The sequence below is a fragment of the Phocoena phocoena genome, chromosome 19 (assembly GCF_963924675.1).
Source record: "Phocoena phocoena chromosome 19, mPhoPho1.1, whole genome shotgun sequence".
In the NCBI taxonomy this organism is placed as follows: domain Eukaryota; kingdom Metazoa; phylum Chordata; class Mammalia; order Artiodactyla; family Phocoenidae; genus Phocoena; species Phocoena phocoena.
Genome location: NC_089237.1, coordinates 57,606,379 through 57,627,705, shown reverse-complemented (window position 1 = coordinate 57,627,705; position 21,327 = coordinate 57,606,379). Strand labels below are relative to the sequence as shown.

At 45.8% G+C, this 21,327-nt stretch overlaps 2 protein-coding genes across 4 annotated transcripts in view; one reads left to right on the top strand and one right to left on the bottom strand.

The window, feature by feature from the left end:
- TTC19 (tetratricopeptide repeat domain 19) overlaps positions 1 to 7,034 on the top strand; it is a 32,295-nt gene extending 25,261 nt beyond the window's left edge. The window contains 3 exon segments of the mRNA XM_065898071.1: positions 4,887 to 5,041; positions 6,214 to 6,376; positions 6,901 to 7,034. Coding sequence (XP_065754143.1) covers positions 4,887 to 5,041; positions 6,214 to 6,376; positions 6,901 to 7,034 — 452 coding nt within the window.
- Positions 7,035 to 11,128: 4,094 nt separating this feature from the next.
- Positions 11,129 to 21,327, bottom strand: part of NCOR1 (nuclear receptor corepressor 1) — a 120,952-nt gene continuing 110,753 nt past the window's right edge. For 2 of the 3 annotated variants that reach the window (XM_065897152.1, XM_065897150.1), the window contains exons 40-45: positions 20,170 to 20,316; positions 18,424 to 18,566; positions 14,600 to 14,653; positions 13,932 to 14,153; positions 11,466 to 11,645; positions 11,129 to 11,313 (exon numbers count right to left, since the gene is read on the bottom strand). In XM_065897152.1, coding sequence (XP_065753224.1) covers positions 11,129 to 11,313; positions 11,466 to 11,645; positions 13,932 to 14,153; positions 14,600 to 14,653; positions 18,424 to 18,566; positions 20,170 to 20,316 — 931 coding nt within the window. The remainder of the gene's footprint in view (positions 11,314 to 11,465; positions 11,646 to 13,931; positions 14,154 to 14,599; positions 14,654 to 18,423; positions 18,567 to 20,169; positions 20,317 to 21,327) is intronic. The other variant, XM_065897151.1, reaches the window with a different exon arrangement.

The window sequence follows — 21,327 nt, the reverse complement described above, 5'->3', positions numbered from 1 at the left end:
TTGATATTTTCCTTTATAGTTTGTGTTTTCTGAGTCTTGTTTAATAAAAATCCTTCACTCTTCTAAGGTCAGAAAGATAGTGTCTTCTAAATATTTGGCTTTTTTACATTTAGTCTTCAATTACGTGGAATTTATTTTTTAATATGGTGTGAGGTAATGATATGATTCTTCCCTCAAGCACGGATTTTAGCTCAGGACTGTTTTATTAGCGCATCCGATTCTCACTGGTTTGTAATGACATCTCTGTACTGAACTTTCATAGATATATGCAGTGTTGTGTTGTTACTTCTGTAATTACAACTTTTAGTTTTATTGTATCTTCCATATTTAGTTCAGTACCTTCATGTTTCTAGTCATTTCTTTTTATATATGTTCATTCATTCAACCAGTCAGTCAAGAACGAACTGATTGAATGCCTGTGACATGCCAGCGTATTACTAGGCACTGAGGTACAGCTGTAAATAAAGCCTGAAGGACACCTCCTCAATTTCTAGTGAAGGAAACACACACAATAAAGACAATCCACTAACTTAATAACATATCCAAAGATGATAAAGGGCTACACTGATAAGTTTATGAGGAAATATGTATTTAGGGGAGACGTGGGGCAGTACAGTATTTTATAGAGGGGTCGGGAAAGGCCCAACTGGTAAGAAGCCTGGAGCATGGGAGGGAGTAAGCCAAGTGGTCATCGCTGAGGGAGGCAAGTTACAGGCAGGGGAGGGGCCGGTGCAAGGCCCCGAGGTGGAGCATACCTGACGTCTGAGTCAGCATTTGGCCCTACTTAGTTTATAGTCTGGGATCACTCAGTTATCTTGAGGGGAAGACCTCCTTTTTATGGTCTGCTCATTTCCATTTCTGATGCATCTTATCTTCATGCTTACATACTTGGGGTTATAAATTCATCTTCAGCGGGGTTCGAGAAATGAGTCTCCAGGCTGGTTTTGTTCGTTTCTTCCGGGCACTCGGGTCCGAGCCTAAATGGATGATATAGATTTAGACATCACACTGCGTGTGCACAGGCCTGTGATACAGCTTTCCGTGCAGTCATTGTTCCCTTCTAGATCCCGGCTTGGCCATTCAGGCTTCTCTTGCAGCCTCTGGGGAACATCCTGGTTTTATGCAGGGGGCTTCACATCTAGTTCTCTGTTCTACACAAGGTGAAGAATCCAATTCTGGATTCAGAGACACTCAGGCCACCCACAGAACCAACCAGAACTGGGCTTCTCCTGCATCAACACACATGCATACCACTTTGGGTTTTAGCTTATTTCTGATTTCTGGCCTTGGGATTTCCTTCTCTCGGGAACTCAGCTAGCTGTGCGTGTAAAAGGATATTCGTTATAATCTATCTAATATTTGAACCAGAAGGGCTTTCCGATGATCAGTCATGCCACTGGAACCAAAAACTCCTTCCACTGGTGCCGTTAGTGGTCTCAGGAAGTGCCGATGGGCTCATCGGTTAGGTAATGAGAGATTCAGCTTAGCAGAAATTCTAGAATGTTCCTTGAACATGGGTGGCAAATGCCTTTAGGTTCAGAGACCCTGTAGACTTTCCTAGATTATTATTGGTGGTGGGTGGGGGAACTAGATGCCTGTGCTCACGTTTTCTTAAATTCGAAATGCTCTTTTTCTTACTGATGGGGAGGTCCTATTCCTGTTTTTCTGGGTGCATATAATTGTTCCAGTAACTTACCAAGCTCCTTTTAGTCTGCCTTTATGCAAGCCTACTTCGATACACTGATGCGTTAAGTAGATTGAGCCATTCTTGGTATTCCTGGAGCAAAAACTGCTTGGTGCATTTATCCTTTGTGCATTTGAGAATTCAGTTTGCTTATATTTTGAGCACAGATTTCTGTGATGAATCTTGTTTGTTTCATAGACTGATTTTAGGTAGCTCATCTTTTTCTCCTAGGAATAATTTGTGGAAAAGAACTATTTACAACTAAAGTTTGAAGAAATAAGTATGCTTCCCTCCCTTCAGATTCCAGTAATCCATTGGGGGAAGCTCTGTATAAACGATCCCAATTTATTTCTCAGCTGTTATTAGGTTATCTGATTTGTTCTTGTCTAATTTCTAACAGTGTTTATATTAATATTTCGAAGAACCATGTTTTAATTGTTATTAGTTAGAAGAGGAACTCTTTTTGGTACTTTACTAAAGGTATGAACTTTTAACTTGGCAGTGTGCTAAAGGTTTTATTATGGAGTCTTTTTATTTCTCCCATGGTCCTATTTTTAGAGAAGTATATTGTTTAAAAATTTTCTTCATATTTTTGTTAGTACGATTTGAATGTGCTACGAATTTAAAATGTATTTTCTTCTTAACAGTGACAAAATATTACAGCTAAAATTTTACCTCATCAGTTATTCTTTCTAAAAAGCTTTACTATCTTTTCTGCCATTCTAGTTTAATTTCCATTACAGATATGAGGGGTAATTTTCTACTAGAATTGTCACTTTATCCTTGTACTTTTGAGTTATAGTGTTGAACATATTTTCTAATTGTAAAATGTAAAAAGAGCATGCTTTTGTTAATGTAGAAATATCTAAAGAGAATTATTAACACACATTCCAGAAATATGATTCAGTAGTCACGTTTGAAACATACAGTTTCCAGAATTGGAATAATTAATTTATACGTTGTTTTTTGGTAAATATTTTTGTTTTTAAATGTTCTCCAAGAACATGGATTTTAGTGCATCTGTATATTCTCAGTCTGTTACAAATTGCTTATCTCCTTGGACCTTTGTTATTTTGTTAGTAAGTGAAGAGAGCACAGTGGTTTGTCTGTCTTTATCTGGACCTTTGTCCATTACATTATCTCCCAATAGTGTGGATCTTAAACTGCTGCTGATTTTATAAGCTTTTGCTCAGCATTCTAAAAAGAGTGCTCATAGTGAGATATATTTTTTCGTTTCAACATTTCCTTTTAATGGAGAAATATGGTATCTTTACATGTGGTATTTATTTGGTGCCATCTTACGTTTTGCTTTTTTATATTGGTTATATTTATCCATAAACTTATATATGCTTTCTATATTTATAAAAATAATTTTCATCTATATTTTTTGAAAATAAATTTGTAAGGTGATCTATTTAAAACTACTCCTAATTTGATTTTAAGAAAATGATTATCATTACCTTTTGTATATAACTAGGCCAAAGTAATAACTTTGGATTTCTACCTGAAGAAAAACATTTTTTTTTTCACTTTTACCTTCAGATATTATTTCAGTAGGTATTTTTATTTGCATTGTTTTATGTAAACTGTCTCTTCAGTAATTGGTCATACTGTTACTTGGTAACATAGTCTTTAAATTCTCTATCCCATTTGTAAGTTTTCTGAAACTTTGATGATATGGAAGGAAAGGTATTTGGTGTGAATACCTTTGCTGGTAAAGAAACCCGTTTGAACCCTTTCATTTGGGTGTCTAATAATTGTGTTACAGAAGATTATCTGAGGGAACCTCTTGTTTCAAGTCCTTTGTGTAAACATTTACTTGCAGCTGAGCTGTTCGCAAAATTTCCTTTGATGTAGTTCATCACCATTTCCACATTTTTTGGTATCATCTCTCCTGAGTCTTTACTTGTGTAGGTTGCTTTTAGTTACTGGTCCCTAGGTCTGTTCTCTGGTTCTTCTCACACGGCATTAGGTGTTTGAAGTTTGTTCTTTTTCAGACGTTGTGTGGTCAGTTCTTGGGTGTATTGGGAGGTGCCGTATCTGCAGCCTTTTACTGTTCTTCAAAAAATGGATTAGCTGTTCTTTAAATTTGGCTTGTGACTTCCCATTTCAGGATTCTGAGTGTTCTCTGGTTCCTTTCTGTAGTGCTGTTTTCATACCTGAAAACTTTTTCATTGGCCCTAGACTTTTTCTTGTTGTTAACTTATTCTTCTTTGAGTTTATTTTCACCTGGTTCTGCTAAATATTATTAGATTAAAATTTGAAACCAAGTGTGGACTCAGACATCATTTAATTGGATATTGCAGTATTGTGTTTTATAAGAAATACGTATTTGGTCATTCAGATGACGAAAAATATTTGGTCTTTATTCATAGTTTCCCAAATCCTTGGAATTTCCTAAGTGTTGGGAGTGATTTTAAGTGTCTTCTGTTATGTTAATGAGGTGACTTGGGCGGCACCTAAGGACGGGCTGGTTGCAGGTGGAGCCAGCCTTGTGATTAGAGGGTTGGAACCTTCAGTCTCAGCCCTGACCTCCAGGGAGGGGAGAGGGATTGGAAGGTGAATCAGTGGCCAGTGATGGAATCAGTTGTGCCTCTGTAATGAAGCCGGCATCAGCATCCCAAAGGATGGGATTTGGGCTGGTGCTGGGGCAGTGGCGCCTGGCCCCTTCCCACACACCTTGCCCTGTGCCTCTTCCATTTGGCTGTTCCCGAGTTACAGCCTTTTATAAACCGGTGATCTAGTAATCTGTGAGCCACTCTAGCTAACAAATTGAACCCGAGGGAGGGAGTCCTGGGGAACCTGTGATTTACAGCCAGTTGTTCACAAGCACAGGTGACAACCCGGACTTGCGTCTGAAGTCGGGGGAGGGGGTTAGCCTGTGGACTCTGGGTGGATGGTGTCAGAATTTAGTTGGATTCTTAGATACCCTGCTGGTGACCAACTGCTTGTTCGTGTGGAGACGCCCCACCCCTTCCCCAACACACACAGGTGGGTCCAGGAGCCAGTTTAGATGCTAATCCACCTGAACTGTCACCTTTGTGTAACAAAGTACAGGGTTAGGAGTACTTCTTTAGTGATGTGAAACAATCAGGTGAGTCTTGGTAATAAGAAAAATGCTCAGCGCAGGTTGGCCACGTCTCTGCGTCATTTTCTGTACTGTACTGGTTATATCCCAGCACTGCTCTTATTTCCTTCCTAGTGGAAGAGAAGGCCAACACTCACCTCCTCTTGGGCGCGTGCCTAGACACCTATGCCCGCTACCTTCTGTTCTCCAAGCAGCCATCACAGGCACAAAGGATGTATGAAAAAGCTTTGCAGATTTCTGAAGAAATACTAGGAGAAAGACACCCACAGGTAAGGGAGAAAAACAGAAGGACCGTAAGCAAAACTTTCAGAATCCAGAAATACGGAATGGGGACAGATAGTCAGCAGGGGGCCCAGGTACACCCTCCTCCTTGCGCCCGACCACCCCTCCCCTGCGCCCAACTGCTTGTTTCTAGAAGGATTTGAGGCTGCTCTTGAGTTACTGGGTCTGCCCAGCAGGGCTTACGTGAGGGTTGGTTTGCACAGCACGGTATTTTAGGTACTGAATCCTGTGAAAATCTTACGAGGAACAGGTTAACTAACACACGCAGATCCTCTCCTGAGCCCCACCCATAAAATGCCAGGGGAATGTAGGGGGGAGAGGACGGTGGGACCGCATTAAACAAAATTTAAAACCACTGACATAGAATTTAAGCACAGCCTGCAGAGCCTTCTGTTAGAGCGGTGAACACATTGAATTGAAATCATCTGTTTTGTCTTAAGAGATAAGAAATGGATCACTTTGTGAATGCTTGGTAACCCCCAACCTAGGACATGAAAGTTCTAACTGGACTAAGCATGTCCCAAGGCTGCGAGCAGATGAGCAGGGCAAGTTACTGGGCTCTGAATTATCTTCAGGAATGGGGGTTTAGAGCACCCCCTTCACGGGATATCACTGAGAAATAAGACCACGACAGATACGGAATTCGAATCACGAGGTACTAGAACCGGGCCTGAAGTGCAGGAGGAGGTGAGGCCCGCCGCCCTTGGTGCCCCAGCGTTCTGTAGACTCGGTGGGAACTTCCCAGGAGCGGCGCTGGGTCTCCTCTTCCTGGAGGTAGGTGCGACGTCGTAGTGCAGTTCGGCCCGAGGCCAGCTCTCAAGGGTGCTGAACCTCGACTAGAAGGGGATCAGATCCCGTCACTTCTTCTTGCTGTTGTTTTTCATTTGCTGCTCCTCCTTTGATAATTAGTTAGCTTCGTAAGTAATATTCACCCTGTTACCTAGTGTCTAGGCTTGTATCATTTTCCAGAGGGTCAGACTGATGCTGTGCGGTGTGAGTGCTCAGTGCACCTGACTTGCTGACGCCTTGACCTTTGCTGGACTGCCAGGCAAGGCGACCCCTTCGGTGTATCCACAGCAGTTCGTCAGACTCCACGTTGACTCTCGAGCTGTGGAGGTGTTCGCGAGCAGCAGCTGCCTGTGTTTCCTCCCGTGTGTAGACCATCGTGCTGCTGAGTGACCTGGCCACCACCCTGGATGCGCAGGGCCGCTCCGATGAGGCCTGTGTTCACGCGCAGAGGGCGTCAGACCTGGCGAGACAGGTGGAGCACCCTGAGCTCCACGTGCTGCTCAGTAACCTGGCTGCGGTCCTGACGCACAGAGGTGTGGAGCGCGGGGCTGGGCTGGCCGGCCTCGGGAGGGCTGGGTGGCGGTGGGTCCGAAGCCTGTGCGTGGCGCTGAGGGGGGCAGTGAGGACAGGGTGCTCCTGAACCGACCGGCCAGTGGGGGGAGACGCAGGGGAGGCGCCGTCGGGCCCAGCTCACATCCCGCCGGTAGTCCTGCCCTGCTGGCCTATCAGGCACATCGAGGTGGAAACGTTTGCAGTGGGACCTTATTTCTGTAGTGCTTTACGGGTTTCTAAACGTTCTCTCTCACGGAGCTCGTGCGACAGGGCACGGCAGCTTGATGGGCGTACTCTGCCGTTCTGCTCAGAAACCTGCAACGACAGGTCTCTCACCCGAACCACCGTGGGCGAAGGGCTCCATGAGGTCCCGGGTGTCACGGGGTGAAACAAGGCCCCATGCCATGACTTGTCCCATCACTTGTGCTTTCTCTTCAAAATCTCTTTCCGAATCATGGTGAAACATACATTTTCTTTATTCTTCCTTCTTTCCGGGTTACTTTAGAACGATATGCACAAGCAGAAGAGATCTACCAGGAGGCACTGAAGCGAGCAAAGCTGAAGAGAGATGAGGTTTCTGTGCAGCGCATCAGGGAAGAGCTGGCTGGGCTGTCAAGAAAAAGGAGACCTTTGTCGTAGCCTTGCCGAGCTCTGGACCCCTTTCTGTTGTAGTGAATTTATGGTAACACCTCTCATTCCAGTCCCAGTGGCACCCTGATCAATGGCTTAAATCCTCTGTCCTTGATACTCAAGTCCCCTCAACTTAGCCTCGCTGGAGGACAAGCTGTACACGCTGTGTGCACTGCCGCGTTTGCTTTGCGAAGAAAGCTCCCCCCCCCCCCCCCGCCACACCTGACTTTGCTTCTGCGACGGGTGTTGGTTAATGCTTTCTGTTGCAGCAGACGGCTGGCTAGGTGCTGTCCATGCTGGTCCGAGAATAACTCTAGATTAAGAGGGGCCAGTTTCCCTCTGGGGTGGGGTCTGGCATTTCAGCCAGGCGTCTCTCCCATAAGATTTTTGTCCACTGATTTGCTGCCTTCTCTTATCAACACCTGGCAGACCAGAGCTACCAGTCTCATGGCAAAGGGGGATGACGGTGAGTTATTTTCTCTTATAATTTATCTCCTGAAGCCCAGTGTGGGATTTAATGCGTAAAAAAGTAGTATCTTGGCTTGCCAGCAGCATGAAGTTTTAAAGTGGGAATTAGGCACTTGAAAGTATAGTGCCCATTTGATTATAAATAAAAGCGAACTGTATGTTTTTGTATGTATCATCTGGTTATATACAACTGTGAAAAAAGGAGGGCAACGAATGACGACCCCCTGCGTCCCTGCTCTCTGAGCATTCACTCCTCTGCACCCAGTTATGGGTGTCCCCAAACCCTCTGACTCTGAGTGGGGCCTTGTTCTGACGTGTCCCACCGGTGCTGTAGAGGAACCAGTGCCCTGGACCCGAGCTCAGGCTTTTGGAGTTTGGGTCTCAGTATCCTCGTGTGTAGTCAGAGTCTCTCTCAGCCCTGGGAGCATGCATTTGGTGGATGACCTTACCTGGATAGGCCGCTGTGCTGAGAGCTTTATCACACTGCCTCAGCATATGTAAAGTACACAACACAGCGGGCACCGATGGTGTTTTCACCCCAGCAGTTTTGCGGTTCTTCTAAGTACCACGAAGGAACCCTGTTGTTGCTGGTACGCTGGTGGCGGTGGCAGCGGGCGGGGAGGGAAATAAACTGACAGTTGGGTTCCTGTTTACATACTGGGAGAATCCTTTCATAATAAACTAGACACTCTGCAATAATAGTGTATGTATTCCATAATCTTTGAGTTTCTCATAAAAAAATAATTTACTAAAGAGTTCATAAAAGTAAAAATACAGGGATTAGACTAAAACTATCACCTTAACATTGCGGATGTATCCATCTTCCCACTTTCCGACCCAGTTAATTCCTTTAATCACTCAAGTCTGACTCTGGAGAGAGAAACTTTAACTCACATTGAGTTTCAGTGCAACCAGTCTTCATTTATTAGTTACTTTAAAAAACTGTCGACTACTCACCTTCTGCATTGAGAACGTTTTTTACCTTCTCACAGTTGCGGGAGTTACTGAAAGGGAGGTTTTTCGCTCTAGGTTTTACTGAGAATTTCTGACCCTCCTCGATGCAGCTCCCGGTCCCGGAACACCTGCGGGAGTTTTCAGAAAGCTCCTCTGCACGCGGCGCGGTCACTACAGTTCACTGCACTGAGGCAGCGAAACGAGGAGGACTTGGCCTGCCACCGACGGGGCTGAATCCAAAGGTGAACTGTTCACAGTAGTATAAAAACTTGAACTATCTCACTGGAGCTTTCAGGGCATGGATATTTTAAGATAGGATCACCCAGCACACCCACATTCAATCAAGCACTACGAATCTTCTCATCGTGAACACGCGGTGGACACTGGCTGTCTGTCACAGTTCTGTGAACTGTAACTTCGTTCTGGGTGCTAAAAAAAGTCACTTGCCAGGCTGTAGCTCCAGAACCCTGGGGTCTCAGCCCGCAGCATCCCACCTCGGTTCACAGCAGGCTGTAGCTCCAGAACCCTGGGGTCTCAGCCCGCAGCATCCCACCTCCGCTCACAGCTGACTTGGCCAAGTCACGTCACGCCGGGCGGGCCTCCACCTCCCACACGGTCTGCCCGCTCCACAGGCCAGCACTGCGTCCTGCCCTTGTTCTGAACCGAGGCGGGACCGTGGGTTTTGTCTCCCGTTGCGGGATCTCTTCTCCAGGTGACGGCAGGTGAAGTAAAACAACTTGCACTGTGATGAGGAGGGGTGAGTGGTCAACAGCCGCCCCCTTTGGGTCCTGAGTGGAGCTGCACAGGTTACGCACAGGGCTCTGATCTGACGTGTTCTCAAGAACTAGTCATAGAAAAATACCAGCATCATCTCTTTGGGACTGTTGACAAATAATTAAAATCTAAAATGTTACTAGTACCTAAACAAAACTTTAAGCAAAAACCTTAAGTTACTGTTTTTCATTCACATTAAAACGTTTAAAGTATTTATAAAGTCGTACCAGCTTTCCGAGTAGTAGGGATCTGACCACTACACCTGAGCTAAGGCTTACTTGGAGGACCTCAGGCATACGCAGGTGCGCAGTTCCCTTCGCTTCAGACAGGTGTCGGTCTGTGGCCCTGTCTTCGTTGCTTATTTAACTGTGTGGGCAACGTACTGAACCTGCATCCACATCTATAAAAAGGGGACTAGACACCAAGGTCCCCTCCTACAAAGGAGGTGCTTAGTGGTTGCCGGACACCTGCTGTCTTTAGAGGCTTGAGTACTTTTGCTTAAAAGCTCAGGTCTACTTAAGAGTCTATAAAGTGCTAGTTTTTATCTTTCTGAGAGACCTCTATCTCGGTGGCATTCCCCCAAAACCATTAGCATCCGTGTGCTACGGAAGGATGCTTCAATGCTATGTTAAAGTTGTATGAAAAAAATGTTTTAATTCAACAAGCAATTATTATTGAAGGGTAAGACTGATCCTCTAGTACCATAATGGGTTTAAAATTCAGTCTTTTAAGTTATTTGCTTCTTGAGATTCAGTGAAATAAAAACATCTGACAAACTCTTGCCCACAAGGAATCAAAGTGAAAGTAAGCACAGGGTGGCACGAAGGGGGAAGGACTGGCTGCTCCCCACGAGAGCTCAGGCTATGCGGCACAAAGCAAACCTAAAACACTGAGGTTCTGCACAGATTGTAACCTTCTGACTGACTCTCAACCAATAATAGCTATCCAACTAAAGGAAAGTGTAAGTTTTTCCTTTGAAACCTGAGACAGCGAAAGGCTCACATCACAAGTACTCTACTGTAGCTAGTGGACAGGGCGGTCAGATTTATTTCAGAACAGAAGCTTTGCTGGGCTGCATCAAATGCAGGAGAGGAGGAGTGCTTGGGCGTGGTTAATCACCAGTGTGCATAACAGCGAGGTACGCCTCAAATAAGCCTTTAAAACCTTAAAACCTGAACTATAACAATACCCATGCAGTACTATTTTTTCAGTGCTTCTAATTTAAAAAAAAATTAAAGCCTGCGCTGGAAATTTACAGTATGGCAGAATTTTGTTTCTCCTTTTGACCCTAATACGTTAACGTACAGATTTTATGACAGGGTCTGTGTTAAAAATCTAAACATTTATCACAAGATTTTAAACATCACTGGGAATCTGAGTTTGGAGGAAACAAAATGGGATAAAAGTACAATGCCCGTGACAGCCAATATTGTATAACTGGGCTGTATGAGGTTGTTTAGAAGGCAAAGGTTAAAAAGACGAGATTTTTAAAAATTACCCCCCGAGTTGATGCGCTGATTTGAATATAAGTACACGAGATACTAGAGCGAGGGGAAACACTGCAAAAAGGTCATCTATTTACAGAAGAGTGATTTAAAGACATTATGATTTTCTTTACAAACAGATGTAAGAACAGGAATTATCCACTTTTTAAAAACTCTACATTCCAACCCTCCAACTATTATTATGATCCACTGAACTGCCTGTATCAGGGCAGCCTTTTCCCCTCATTTGACTCTTGAAATAAACTTCCATCATTTCGTCGTCGTCTGTGGCCCAGGCTCTCCTGAAAAGTCTCTGGGCACAAGTCCTAGGAGGGCAGGCTTTTGGCCTGCACTTAAAACTGAGACCACCGGACACTAGAGCCCCTCCCCCACCCAGGGGGCCCCGGGACCCCTTCCCGCAGGTCAGTCGCTGTCGGACAGCGTCTCATACTGCGCGGAGAGCAGCGGGGCCGGCTCCCGATCCCAGATCCTGCTCGGCTGGTGAGGGGCGGCGGGGCTGGCAGAGGCGGGCGCACAGGCGACGGGCGCAGGGGGCGTGCTGCTGAGCATCCGCATGGTCAGGGGGTTGTAGGGGAACTGCGTCGAGCCTGCGGGAGGAGGAGGGCGAGGTTATACGCGCTCCGCCTCTGTTCTGGCCGGTGGAAGCCCCTAACGAGGCTGTAATACGGAAGCGGTGTTCGAAGCAGCGCTAACCAAGGCACTGACGTCGGCTGCTTTCGGGCTCCCAGCAGCTCCTTACCTGTGGAGGAAGGCCTGTCCTCCCAGGCCCAGCCTGGCGTCTGCCTGTGGTAGTCCCCTTCCGAGTGCACAGAGGAGGCTGAGGAGGGCCGCTCAGCTCCCAAGTAGCCTTGCCCCGGGATAGGAGATTTCGACTTCCTGCTGTTTGACTTGCTGATCAGCTTTGGTTTGCAAACTCCTCCTAAAAGTGAAATAAATTATTACTGCTGATACTTAGTAATTTATGTTCTCAACTTTAAAATCTACCAAAATGCCGATGATTGTCTAATGCTAAGTGAAGGAAGCAAAGTGGTAGCAAGAAGAATCCAAACCCTAGTGCTAATGAAGTAAAGAAGTAACATTTAAAAGAAAGCCAGAATTCACCTACAGCAGCTCAAGTCAAAACGGGGTATGTCCTCATGCCGTAAACTCAGAAACGTGTAATCAAGGAGCTAGCATTTCTGGAACGTCATCTCTTTCTTGGCCTTGGAGTACAGAAACTGCTTAAGGAAATGGAAGCTGGCTGACAAAAATCTTAAATCTTCACTTTCTCCTCCCCCACCAGTTTACAGAGGAGGAACAAAACTGTAGAACAGAAGCCCCTTCAGGGCACTACTGGACCTCAGCAGAGCCTGACAAGTCAAGGTGGCCCTTTCTGCTGCTCCAGGCTGTACAGCTGATGAACTCAGCAGGAGTTCACAGGAGAGGGAAGCCCCAAGTGGGCTCTAGAACAAAACGTGAAAAAGATCTCAGAAGAGATCAGAGTCCAGGTCACCAGCAAATGTTTTCCTCAGCCCTAGCAGAACAGTCTCACCCTGACCCCAGTCCTTCGAGGTACAGAAAAAAGGAACAGAAAGCAACTTTGACCCCTCCAACTATCTGGAAAAAGAAGAAATGCAAATCCTTGGTGATAAGGAAAAGAATATAATAAAGAAATGGGCGGCGGCGGGGGCAGGGAACGTGATCCAAACACTGGAGAAAACTTCGGAATACGTGAAGCCAGTTTAAGAAAAGCTCAAAGAATAGATAACCAAAATGAAAGGGGCGAAAGTGCTTAGGAAACAAAAGACAGAACAGCAAGGGTCAGAATAGACACGAGGGAAAGGGAATTATTAGTGCAAAGGAAAAATTTGAGAGACTCGCAGTAAAAGCAACAGAAAAAGATCAAGATGACTAAAATAATGAGAAGGTTAACAGATACAGAGATCAAAAACTATCCAGCAAAAAGGTAACTTTCTGAAATGGAGGGCCCAAAAGAAAGAGAAAATAACTAAGAGGAACAGTTGGTAGAACATTTCCCTGAATGCAGATATCAACCTGAAGGGGCAACACCCTCCTGTGAGCAACAGGGTGAGGAGCACTAACACTCATGATAAATTTACTGAAATCGAGGTTAAAAAAAAAGGATTCTTTGGGCAGAGAGTCACCACCAAAAAAAGGTGGTGGTGGGGGAGACATCTGGTCTTATTTTTTATACAACAACGAATGCCAGAAAAAAAGCCTAACAGTGTCTATGTTTTGAGAAAAGTACGTGCTGAGTATCATAACCTGCCGAACTGCCGTCTCAAACATAAAGGCAGCGAGACGACACTGTCGAGCACGCACCTCAGGACACAGCAGCCTCTCGGAGAACACGGGGTGTGAAACCTTACCAGAAAGAAGCGCCGTAACAGAAAGATTATGTAACCAGGCTAACTGTAACTGTGAGTCACCAATACGACAACCTTAAAACACACTTAAAATCAATAGAAATCGGAAGGTTAGAGCAGAGATGGGAGACAGTGGCTCATCTTTTAGAGCAGGAAGTAAATTCATATTGTCCTAAAATTAACATATATATGTAAAAATAAATAAAACCCCTAATCTCTTTATCTTTTTCTTAACCTTAGTGAGATCGTCTGTTTGACCATAACAGGAAAATAAACTAAACTTGAAATGTTACTGACCTTCAGGTAGTTTTTAAGGTATAAAGGATTAAGAAGAAAGCTTATATATACATATAGGAAGAGTCCTGGTTCTTGTGTGCTTGCTTTTAACAGGATGCATACAATTATCTCATTGCAATAAGCTGTCCTTTTATGTAAACACCACCACTAGCTTTCTGGACGATGTGATCTGGGTTTTTTCCCTCTTTTCTGTGGCTTAAAATTCTTTTATACTGAGCCTGTCATTTTTATTACAATAGTAAGTTACTTTGATTCAAGAGCAGAATATGAAATTGCACTCGTATTGCAATTGCAATGTATGGATACGGATAAGGACTAGATGCAAAAAGGGTGACTTTCTGGGTAAAAATTTTCATCCTTTTAAATTTCACATTACTAACATGTCTGAGCAGGTTAGAAAAGAGACTTGGTTTCAGTAACTAAAACCTTCAGAGGTGACTCTGAGCACATAAATGAAATCTTAGTGATCCGTTAGAACTTGGGGTATAAATTGGCTTTTTCTTGGGAAAGGCGGCAGAAGAGCATGGAAATGAGCCCTTTACCTGAATGAGGTGACGGGTCCCCTTCCTCTCTCCGGGCCTCACCGCCGGTTGCCACCGAGGTGCCGGCACCACCGGGCACCCCCCCCAGGGGCTGGGGCATGGCGACCCCGTGGTCCTCCACTTTGTCTTCAAAGCTCCCCATGAGCGCCTTCCGGATGATGTCCTCCAGCCCGAGGTTGCTGGCAGGGTCAGCAAAGGAATGACCTCGGGAGCTCACGGAGCCTGCAAAAGACGAGCAGGACGAGTCTGCCTGATTCCGAGGGCAGGTCGGGAGACAGGAGCCCCCCCAGGACACGCAGCACCTGGGAAGGTGCCCACAACACAGAGCCCACATGGAGGCCGGCTAAAGCCAGCGAGCGTAGCTCACAGGCAATGTGTTTTTCTTTGTTAAATCAGGCACCCACTTGTGTGACAGTTACTCGAGGATGGCTTTCTTCTCTTTTTAGCTCTTTAATAGTTTTGACTCTCTTTCTTCATTTATCTTTTCAACGAGTACTCACTGAATCTCAACTCATTATTTACCGCCATTGACTCCCTCCCTCCCTGACTAAACGATGAGCTTTCCTGGAGCAGTTTCCTGTGTGCAGTCGGTATTCGACACCTATTTTGCTGGACTGACTGCTACTGTACCAGTTTCCTGTTGGCAAACAATGTCTTTTGAATCTTACCTGAGGTGGTGACTGCTGGCAGGTTAAAGATCTCAGTTCCTGGCTGAGCAGCTGCTGTATTTAAACAAACATTCAAGTTAATTGAGATGTGATAATCACATACATCGAAAGAGATAAAGTCTCAAAAAAACATCCTACAGTAAAATTAACCTTCTTATTTTCCATGATCTCAACTTTATTTTTCACCGATTAAGTGAAGATAAAGTGAAAGAAATTTTTTTTTTTTAAGAAATCAGAACAGGAGGAGTACTATAATAATATAGCCCGGGAAGGAAAGGAACTTTTGCAGTGCTGGAGAAAACACACAGAGGGAAAAGCTGCCCTCAGAACAGGAACCCAGGCTCACTGGGGAAGAGATGGTGACTCTAAGAAGACCCTGCAAATATCCGAGTTTGAGATTAGATCCGGGGGAAAGACGCCCCGTGAACAGCATGAACATGACCGCGTGTGTCCCTGCTGTGGTTACCTAGAAACTATTTTTTTGATGCCAGGATGAGATAAAGATTCTGCCTATTGGTTCTGTTTATTCCTGCTAACTGTGCACTTTGTCATTTGCTCAGTTTGAATGACAACAGCTGGGACAACCTGGGAGCTACTTGTAAAGCACTGTGCCAGAAATAGAAGGAATTTGGGAACATAAACGGTGTTTTCATCACATCTTCCAACTCGATGCTGAGACTTTGAAAGAGAAAGAACGTAGGAAGTAAAGTCGGTGGCTATAAACAAGCAGTGTCCCAGAGAAGAATGTGCAGACCCCAGAAGGGGGGCCCGTCCGTGCAGATGGGGAGCGCATATGAGCCCAGACGCTGACTTCTGGGATCAGGGAAAACTGTCCGGGTGGGAGGAGGAAGCTCCAGGAAGACTGCACAGCAGGGACCATGCGATACAGGCTCCTCACGTACAGGTCAGGAAATGGTAGATGAATGGAACTTGAAACAGCACAGGGTGGTAGGGCCAGCCTGGTAGTTACCACAAAACCTGGGGAATAGGACTCATTCATTTCACAAATATTTACTGAGCGATTATTTGGCTGAATAATAAAATCACCTTCATATTGATCAAAAATGGTCATATGAAAAAAAACGGTCACATGAAGACAATTCCATATTGTTCAACCGACGATAACACTAAGGTACCGGACTTAAAATGCACCCCTTCCTCCACCTGTGGAGCTCACAGGTCAGCGGGGTGCTCTCTGAGGCCATCAGGTCAGAATCACCTGGGGAGCTTCGTAAAGTGCCGGTTTCTGAGATTCCTGCAGCCCAGTAGGCACGTGTTTTAACAAGCCCTCCAGGTGACTGTGATGGGTAGTGACGCTTGAGGGCCCCTGGTGTAAGACAGATGGGCAGACTTACGAGAGGACACAGTAATTACTCAGAAATGACGGAAAGGCAGACAGGCACTCAGGAGCTGTCGAGGCTGACGGGACAGCACCCGGGAGAGCGAGTTGCGGAGCCTCGCGAGGGAACCGTGGAGCGGGGCGGAGGGGAGGAACAGAGGCCTGTGTGTGGAGAGCCAGCATGGGGAGTCATTTTAGACATTTAAGGAGCCAGTAAGACGTTCAAGACGCAATGAGGGCAGCAAAGAGCTTAGGAGAAAAAGCTGAACTCGAGGTACAAGTTTGGGAGTTTTCAGCACGTAGTGCAAACCACCAGAGTGGATGAAACGCCTCCAAGAATACGGTGCAAGAGGAGAGACTGGAAAACCAGCACCCAGGAGCCAGGCACAGCAGGACGTAGCTTCTAGGGACACATAAGAAGTAGAGAAAAGGACAGGAGAAAGCAGTCCCTGAAAGCCAAGAGGAGAAAGTATTTCCGGAAGAGGGAAGTGGGCCACTAATGTCAACGGCAGAGAGATCAGATAAAGTAAGTTTTAAAGCATGAAGTTTTTTGCACAGTAAAGGCACCGATGTCCTCGGTGGGAGCCCTGAGGTGAACTGAAGCTGTCTTGCTTGCCCAGGGCTTGGATTTCTCAGTTCTACTTCCTGGTGAGAACCCAACGTGCCTGGGGTCCCGCGAGCCCACTGGTTCCTTAGTACAACCCCTTAATTGTCCCTTTCCACAATCAGAAATCCCAAACTAAAGCAAATTTTGTTAGTACTTGCCTTACGACATTAATAAAATTTACCTTCTGTTAAAGCTAGATACTTGTTTCGTTACACATTTTCACAGAGTAGGGACCATCTGTCATTCTAAAAGCACCCAACAGAGCACCCTGCTCGATAAATGATTATTGAATTAATGACTGACTGGGCTCCTGCCTAAGGACAATGGAAAACATTAGAAGAGAGAAGAAAACTATAAAGTAGGCTTCTTCAATTCATACATAGCATTTTCCTATCAAGAAGAATTTCTTCCTGAAGAAGAAAGAAAGAAAGAATATCTGTAAGCCTGAGGGCAACTCTGGTCAGCCTTCTAAAGTATTTCTTTTGGACAATTTGTTGCCATTTAAAAAGTGAATCTAGTAATCAAGAGCTAGGATAACTACACAAACAACAAGTGACACTGCTCCTCTTTTTTTCTCTGGGACATTTGGCCTTTATTAATCACGAAGTGTCACAGATCCAAACACACGTCCACCTGGCAGTTTATAGCAGGTAGCCCAGAAGTAAAGCAGATTGTAGGAGGCCTGGATCCTACAGGGCATCCCACACAGCTTCTGCATCACTGGATACACGTGAGGAAAGGACCACGAGCAAGCCTGGGTGATGGCACGAGTGCTGAAAACAGCGGGCACGTGCATATCCACCCTAAGGAAAGGCTTGGATGCCCCAGAGCTCTATCCCAGTGGACATTTGCCAGCGGCCTGGGTGAGGATGCCGAGTGCAGAACTACTGGAAGCGTGGGCTCTGGCGCTGGAATTCCTGAGTCTGAACCACAGCCCAAGTCACTAGTTATGTAACTTGCAACAGCTAGGAAACCCGAGTCCCAGCTTCCTCATCTACAAGGCGGAGATGCTTCCGGCACGTGGTGTGCAGGGTCTGTTGTGAAGATCACAGGAGTCTGCACAGGCCCGCCTAGGACGGAGCCTGGAGCACCGCAGTGCTGCACGGGAGCTGCGGCAGCTGCTGCTCCTGATGCCGGCACCGCCCCAGGTGGCGGGTCTAGCAGATTCACACGCCACCCACAGAGACACCGGCAGGGCAGAAAAGGAGCCAGCACAGAGGGCCTCGTCCCATGCCTGGCAGGAGGGACACAGAAGGACAGCAAGGGGAGGCTCAAGGGCAGCTCATCTCGGGAGGCCTGGTATCTGTACCGACATTAAGTGCATTGGAACTTAACAGCATATAGGTTGTCAAAAAGACCCCCTTAAAATGATGAATGTGGTGTGGGTCCTACCACAGTACTCAGAACCTACTGAAAGGCTGAGCCGAATAAAGTGTTTTTCGTGAAGAACACCTGGGCCAGCAGGAGTGCTCGGAACCAGGCCCCCTGATGGACAGCCACTGGAACTGGGGTGTGTGTAAAGAAAAGACTGGAAGGGCACGACTTGTCCGCAGACAGCTGAGACGGCCCGCACAGAGGAAGCGCAGACCAGGGCAGAAAACACTGGAGGGCTAATCCCACCCCACATGAGAAACAAACGTCCCAGACCCGGCACTTGTTCCAAGAGAACATGGAGGGCTGCGGAAAGAGGCAAGTGCTTTCTCCCTAACAGGAAACCCTCTCGTGCCCACAGACATTTGGGAAGCAGCTTCAGGATCTGCTGTGCTTGGACAGATGCCTGTAAGAGCCTTTGAACTCAAGGACTACACGAGAGGCAACACTGGAGATACCATTATTAATGCGTATTTTATTGGGGTTCATGAAAGAAATCCCACTTACCCATATCAGAGTCACCTCCACCAGAGGAGTTCAACTTACGAAAGATCTCCTGCTTCTTTGATTTAACCATGGGTGAGGTGTTTTCCAGCTTGGTGAAGAATGAAGGCAAGTAGCTTATACTCCCTGGTGATCGGGAATCATTCCTGTCAGGGACAGTTACGTGTGTTACCATCATGCACTCCTACCCCGCCCATGCTAGTACCAGTCCCAGAGTCCCTCCCCATCTGTTTGTGCTGACAGCCTAAGGACAGTGTGTGACCAAAAGCCAGCGAGGACATCACATCTGAGGACACAAAGATGACATCAGAAAATGAGGACTGGAATAGAGAGAATCTAGAACCAAGATTCTTAACAAAGAGTGAATGGACATTAATGGGAACACTCGTCACGATTCTGTCTGTCCCACAGCACAGGCACTGATATTTAGGGTTACTGTGTAAGCTTGAACTATTTTACTAGCAGAATTACTTTGAAGCACAATAAAATTGTAACTACTAACACACCTGCCTATAAAATAGCAAGCACTCACACCTAAGCAACAATTAGACTTGAACAGAATAGCTACAATGTAGAAAAAATTACCTATTAGAATCTTTTCAAGCCTGTGACCAGTTGAGCTGAGTTTCGCATAAAGACTTCCTTTCATATTTCACTGGCAGCTTCCTATACTAACACATTTAGAAAAACAAGTTTCCTCTACCAGTGCAGGACTACCAGGATCTAACTAGGGCCAGAGACGGTAACAGAGAACATATGGAAAGGTGCTGATAATTTAATCTGGTCCCTCACTCAAACATGAGAACACCTACTGTATCCAAGGAAGACAAAGAAGAATGACTAAGACATGGTCTCCATCCTCAGAAAACTCACAAGCTTAGGGGAAACATGTAAACGTATAATTAAATTTAACATCATTCCCTTTCCAAAAATGGATTCCATCCTCATTTCCTTGAAAGGTACCAACCCCTATTTGGTGGCCTATTAATATATACAAGTAAGTAAATGACTATGACACACTGTTAAGAACTGCACTAACGGTTTGGAGTGAGGCAGACCTTGGTCTAAAGCTGGACTCCCTCTCACTTTATTTGATCACCAGCAAATCAGAGCATCAGGGGAGGGTGTTCCACACCAAGAAAGCAGCACGAGTTCAGGTGAGGGAACTCGGGGCTCAAGGAGGGAAGCGTGAGGGTGGAGCGGCAGCAAGTGGGGTGAGGAGCGTGAGCCTGGCCACAGAGAGATTCCATGCCACGCTCGTGACCAAGCAAGTGCTGGAGTCCACTTGAGTTCTATACAGATCGCTGGTGCAAGTGGACCAGGCAGGGGCCAAGTCAAAGGCGTCTAAAAAACCAAATGGGAATAAGAATCCAATAATTCCTAGGGTTGGGTTAGGGTCAGGAACTGCGAAGAGAACACACGGCAAGCAGCCCAGCCCAGGGGCTCACTGTGACCCCCTTCCACTCACAGCCCAGATGCCGGGTGCCCGGCAAGCACTCAAGTGGGGTTCAGCAACCACACAGACAGAAAGATTTTAAAAATAAGATCTAGGACGACTTAACTTCGAGAAGAATAATGAACAATTATGTTCTATGACCTATTTAAATACTACAATTTTTTCATTAAAATCCACTGGCATTAGGTCACTAGGAAAACAGAAACAAAACGATCCGCCTGACACATGACCCGGAAGAGGAAAACCGCACTGACTTCAGGAAAACAAAAGGCACGCAGCGCGCGCACAGGCACCTCTGCTCTGCAGGCTCGGCTCCGCGCTGGGCCAGGAGCAGCACACTGTCCTGTTTCTCGTGCACGACCGGAACCTGGGGTGGGGAGATGGGCTCGTAGGGCTCGCTAGAGACGTGACTCCTCTCTGGGGACTTTCCAGGCCTGATACTGGAACATACGAAACATTAGACAGTCTTCCCAGGGCTCACCTGCGGCTTACCCTGAACAGGAACTGGTTACCTTGTTACTTCAGTCATTTCAAGGACCAAAAGTTGGCAATACGTATCAGAAAACAGTGGCCTCATATACTCACTCTGTACCTATTTTGAAAAAGTCTGTTACTGTTGCTTCGTCCAGGCACACGGAGTCGCATGACAAACGGTGCCGGGGACAGGCCGCAGCCCGGGCTCTGTGGGGAGGTCACTGCCCAGCACCGGACCCCTCGTGCCCCTGGCCAGCTACTCCGCTGAGCCCTCCAGGGTCTTGTTGCTGATTTCGAGCCAGGACCTACCAGGTTGCTTCCCCATTAAGTTAAAAGACAAAGGACTTGGGCGCCACACTGCCACCTGCAACTTAACGTTCTTCCTCTGGACGCCATGTTGTGAGGATGGTGTGAGATAAACACTGTTTGGGCCCAAGAAAGTTTTTGGTTTAGTAACTGTACATATTAAAAGCCATCTGTGACCTTTAATATCTGCTTTTATTACTATTATAGATAAGTATAATTATATATGTATTATTTGTCATTTCTTTCCCCAATCTCGTCCCATCCAATTCTTAGAGGTGGCCATTTTTGACCATTTTTCCTTTAGCTCTTTGGTGGGCACCTCTAAATCATCTAAATAATCAATCTTATACCTTTCTTGATGTACCAGAACTTGAAACAGTACCTTATCAGTTTCCTTCCATGAAAGATGAAGAGCTTGACTACCTTCTCTATGTTGTTGCCCATTTTATTTTAATCTGTAGTTTGTCTACTTTAACTATACATGTAGCATACTCAGCCATTTTTATGTGATTTACAGCATTTACATTCTGTTCTAAACTCTAGAAAAACTCCTCTGTGTTTTGCTCATTGACTGAAAAATCAGTTAATGGTGTTTTACAACACTATGGATTTTGTAAACATTTTAAACTGTAAAACCAATGAAAGAAATGTAACGTTCCTCATTCAAATGC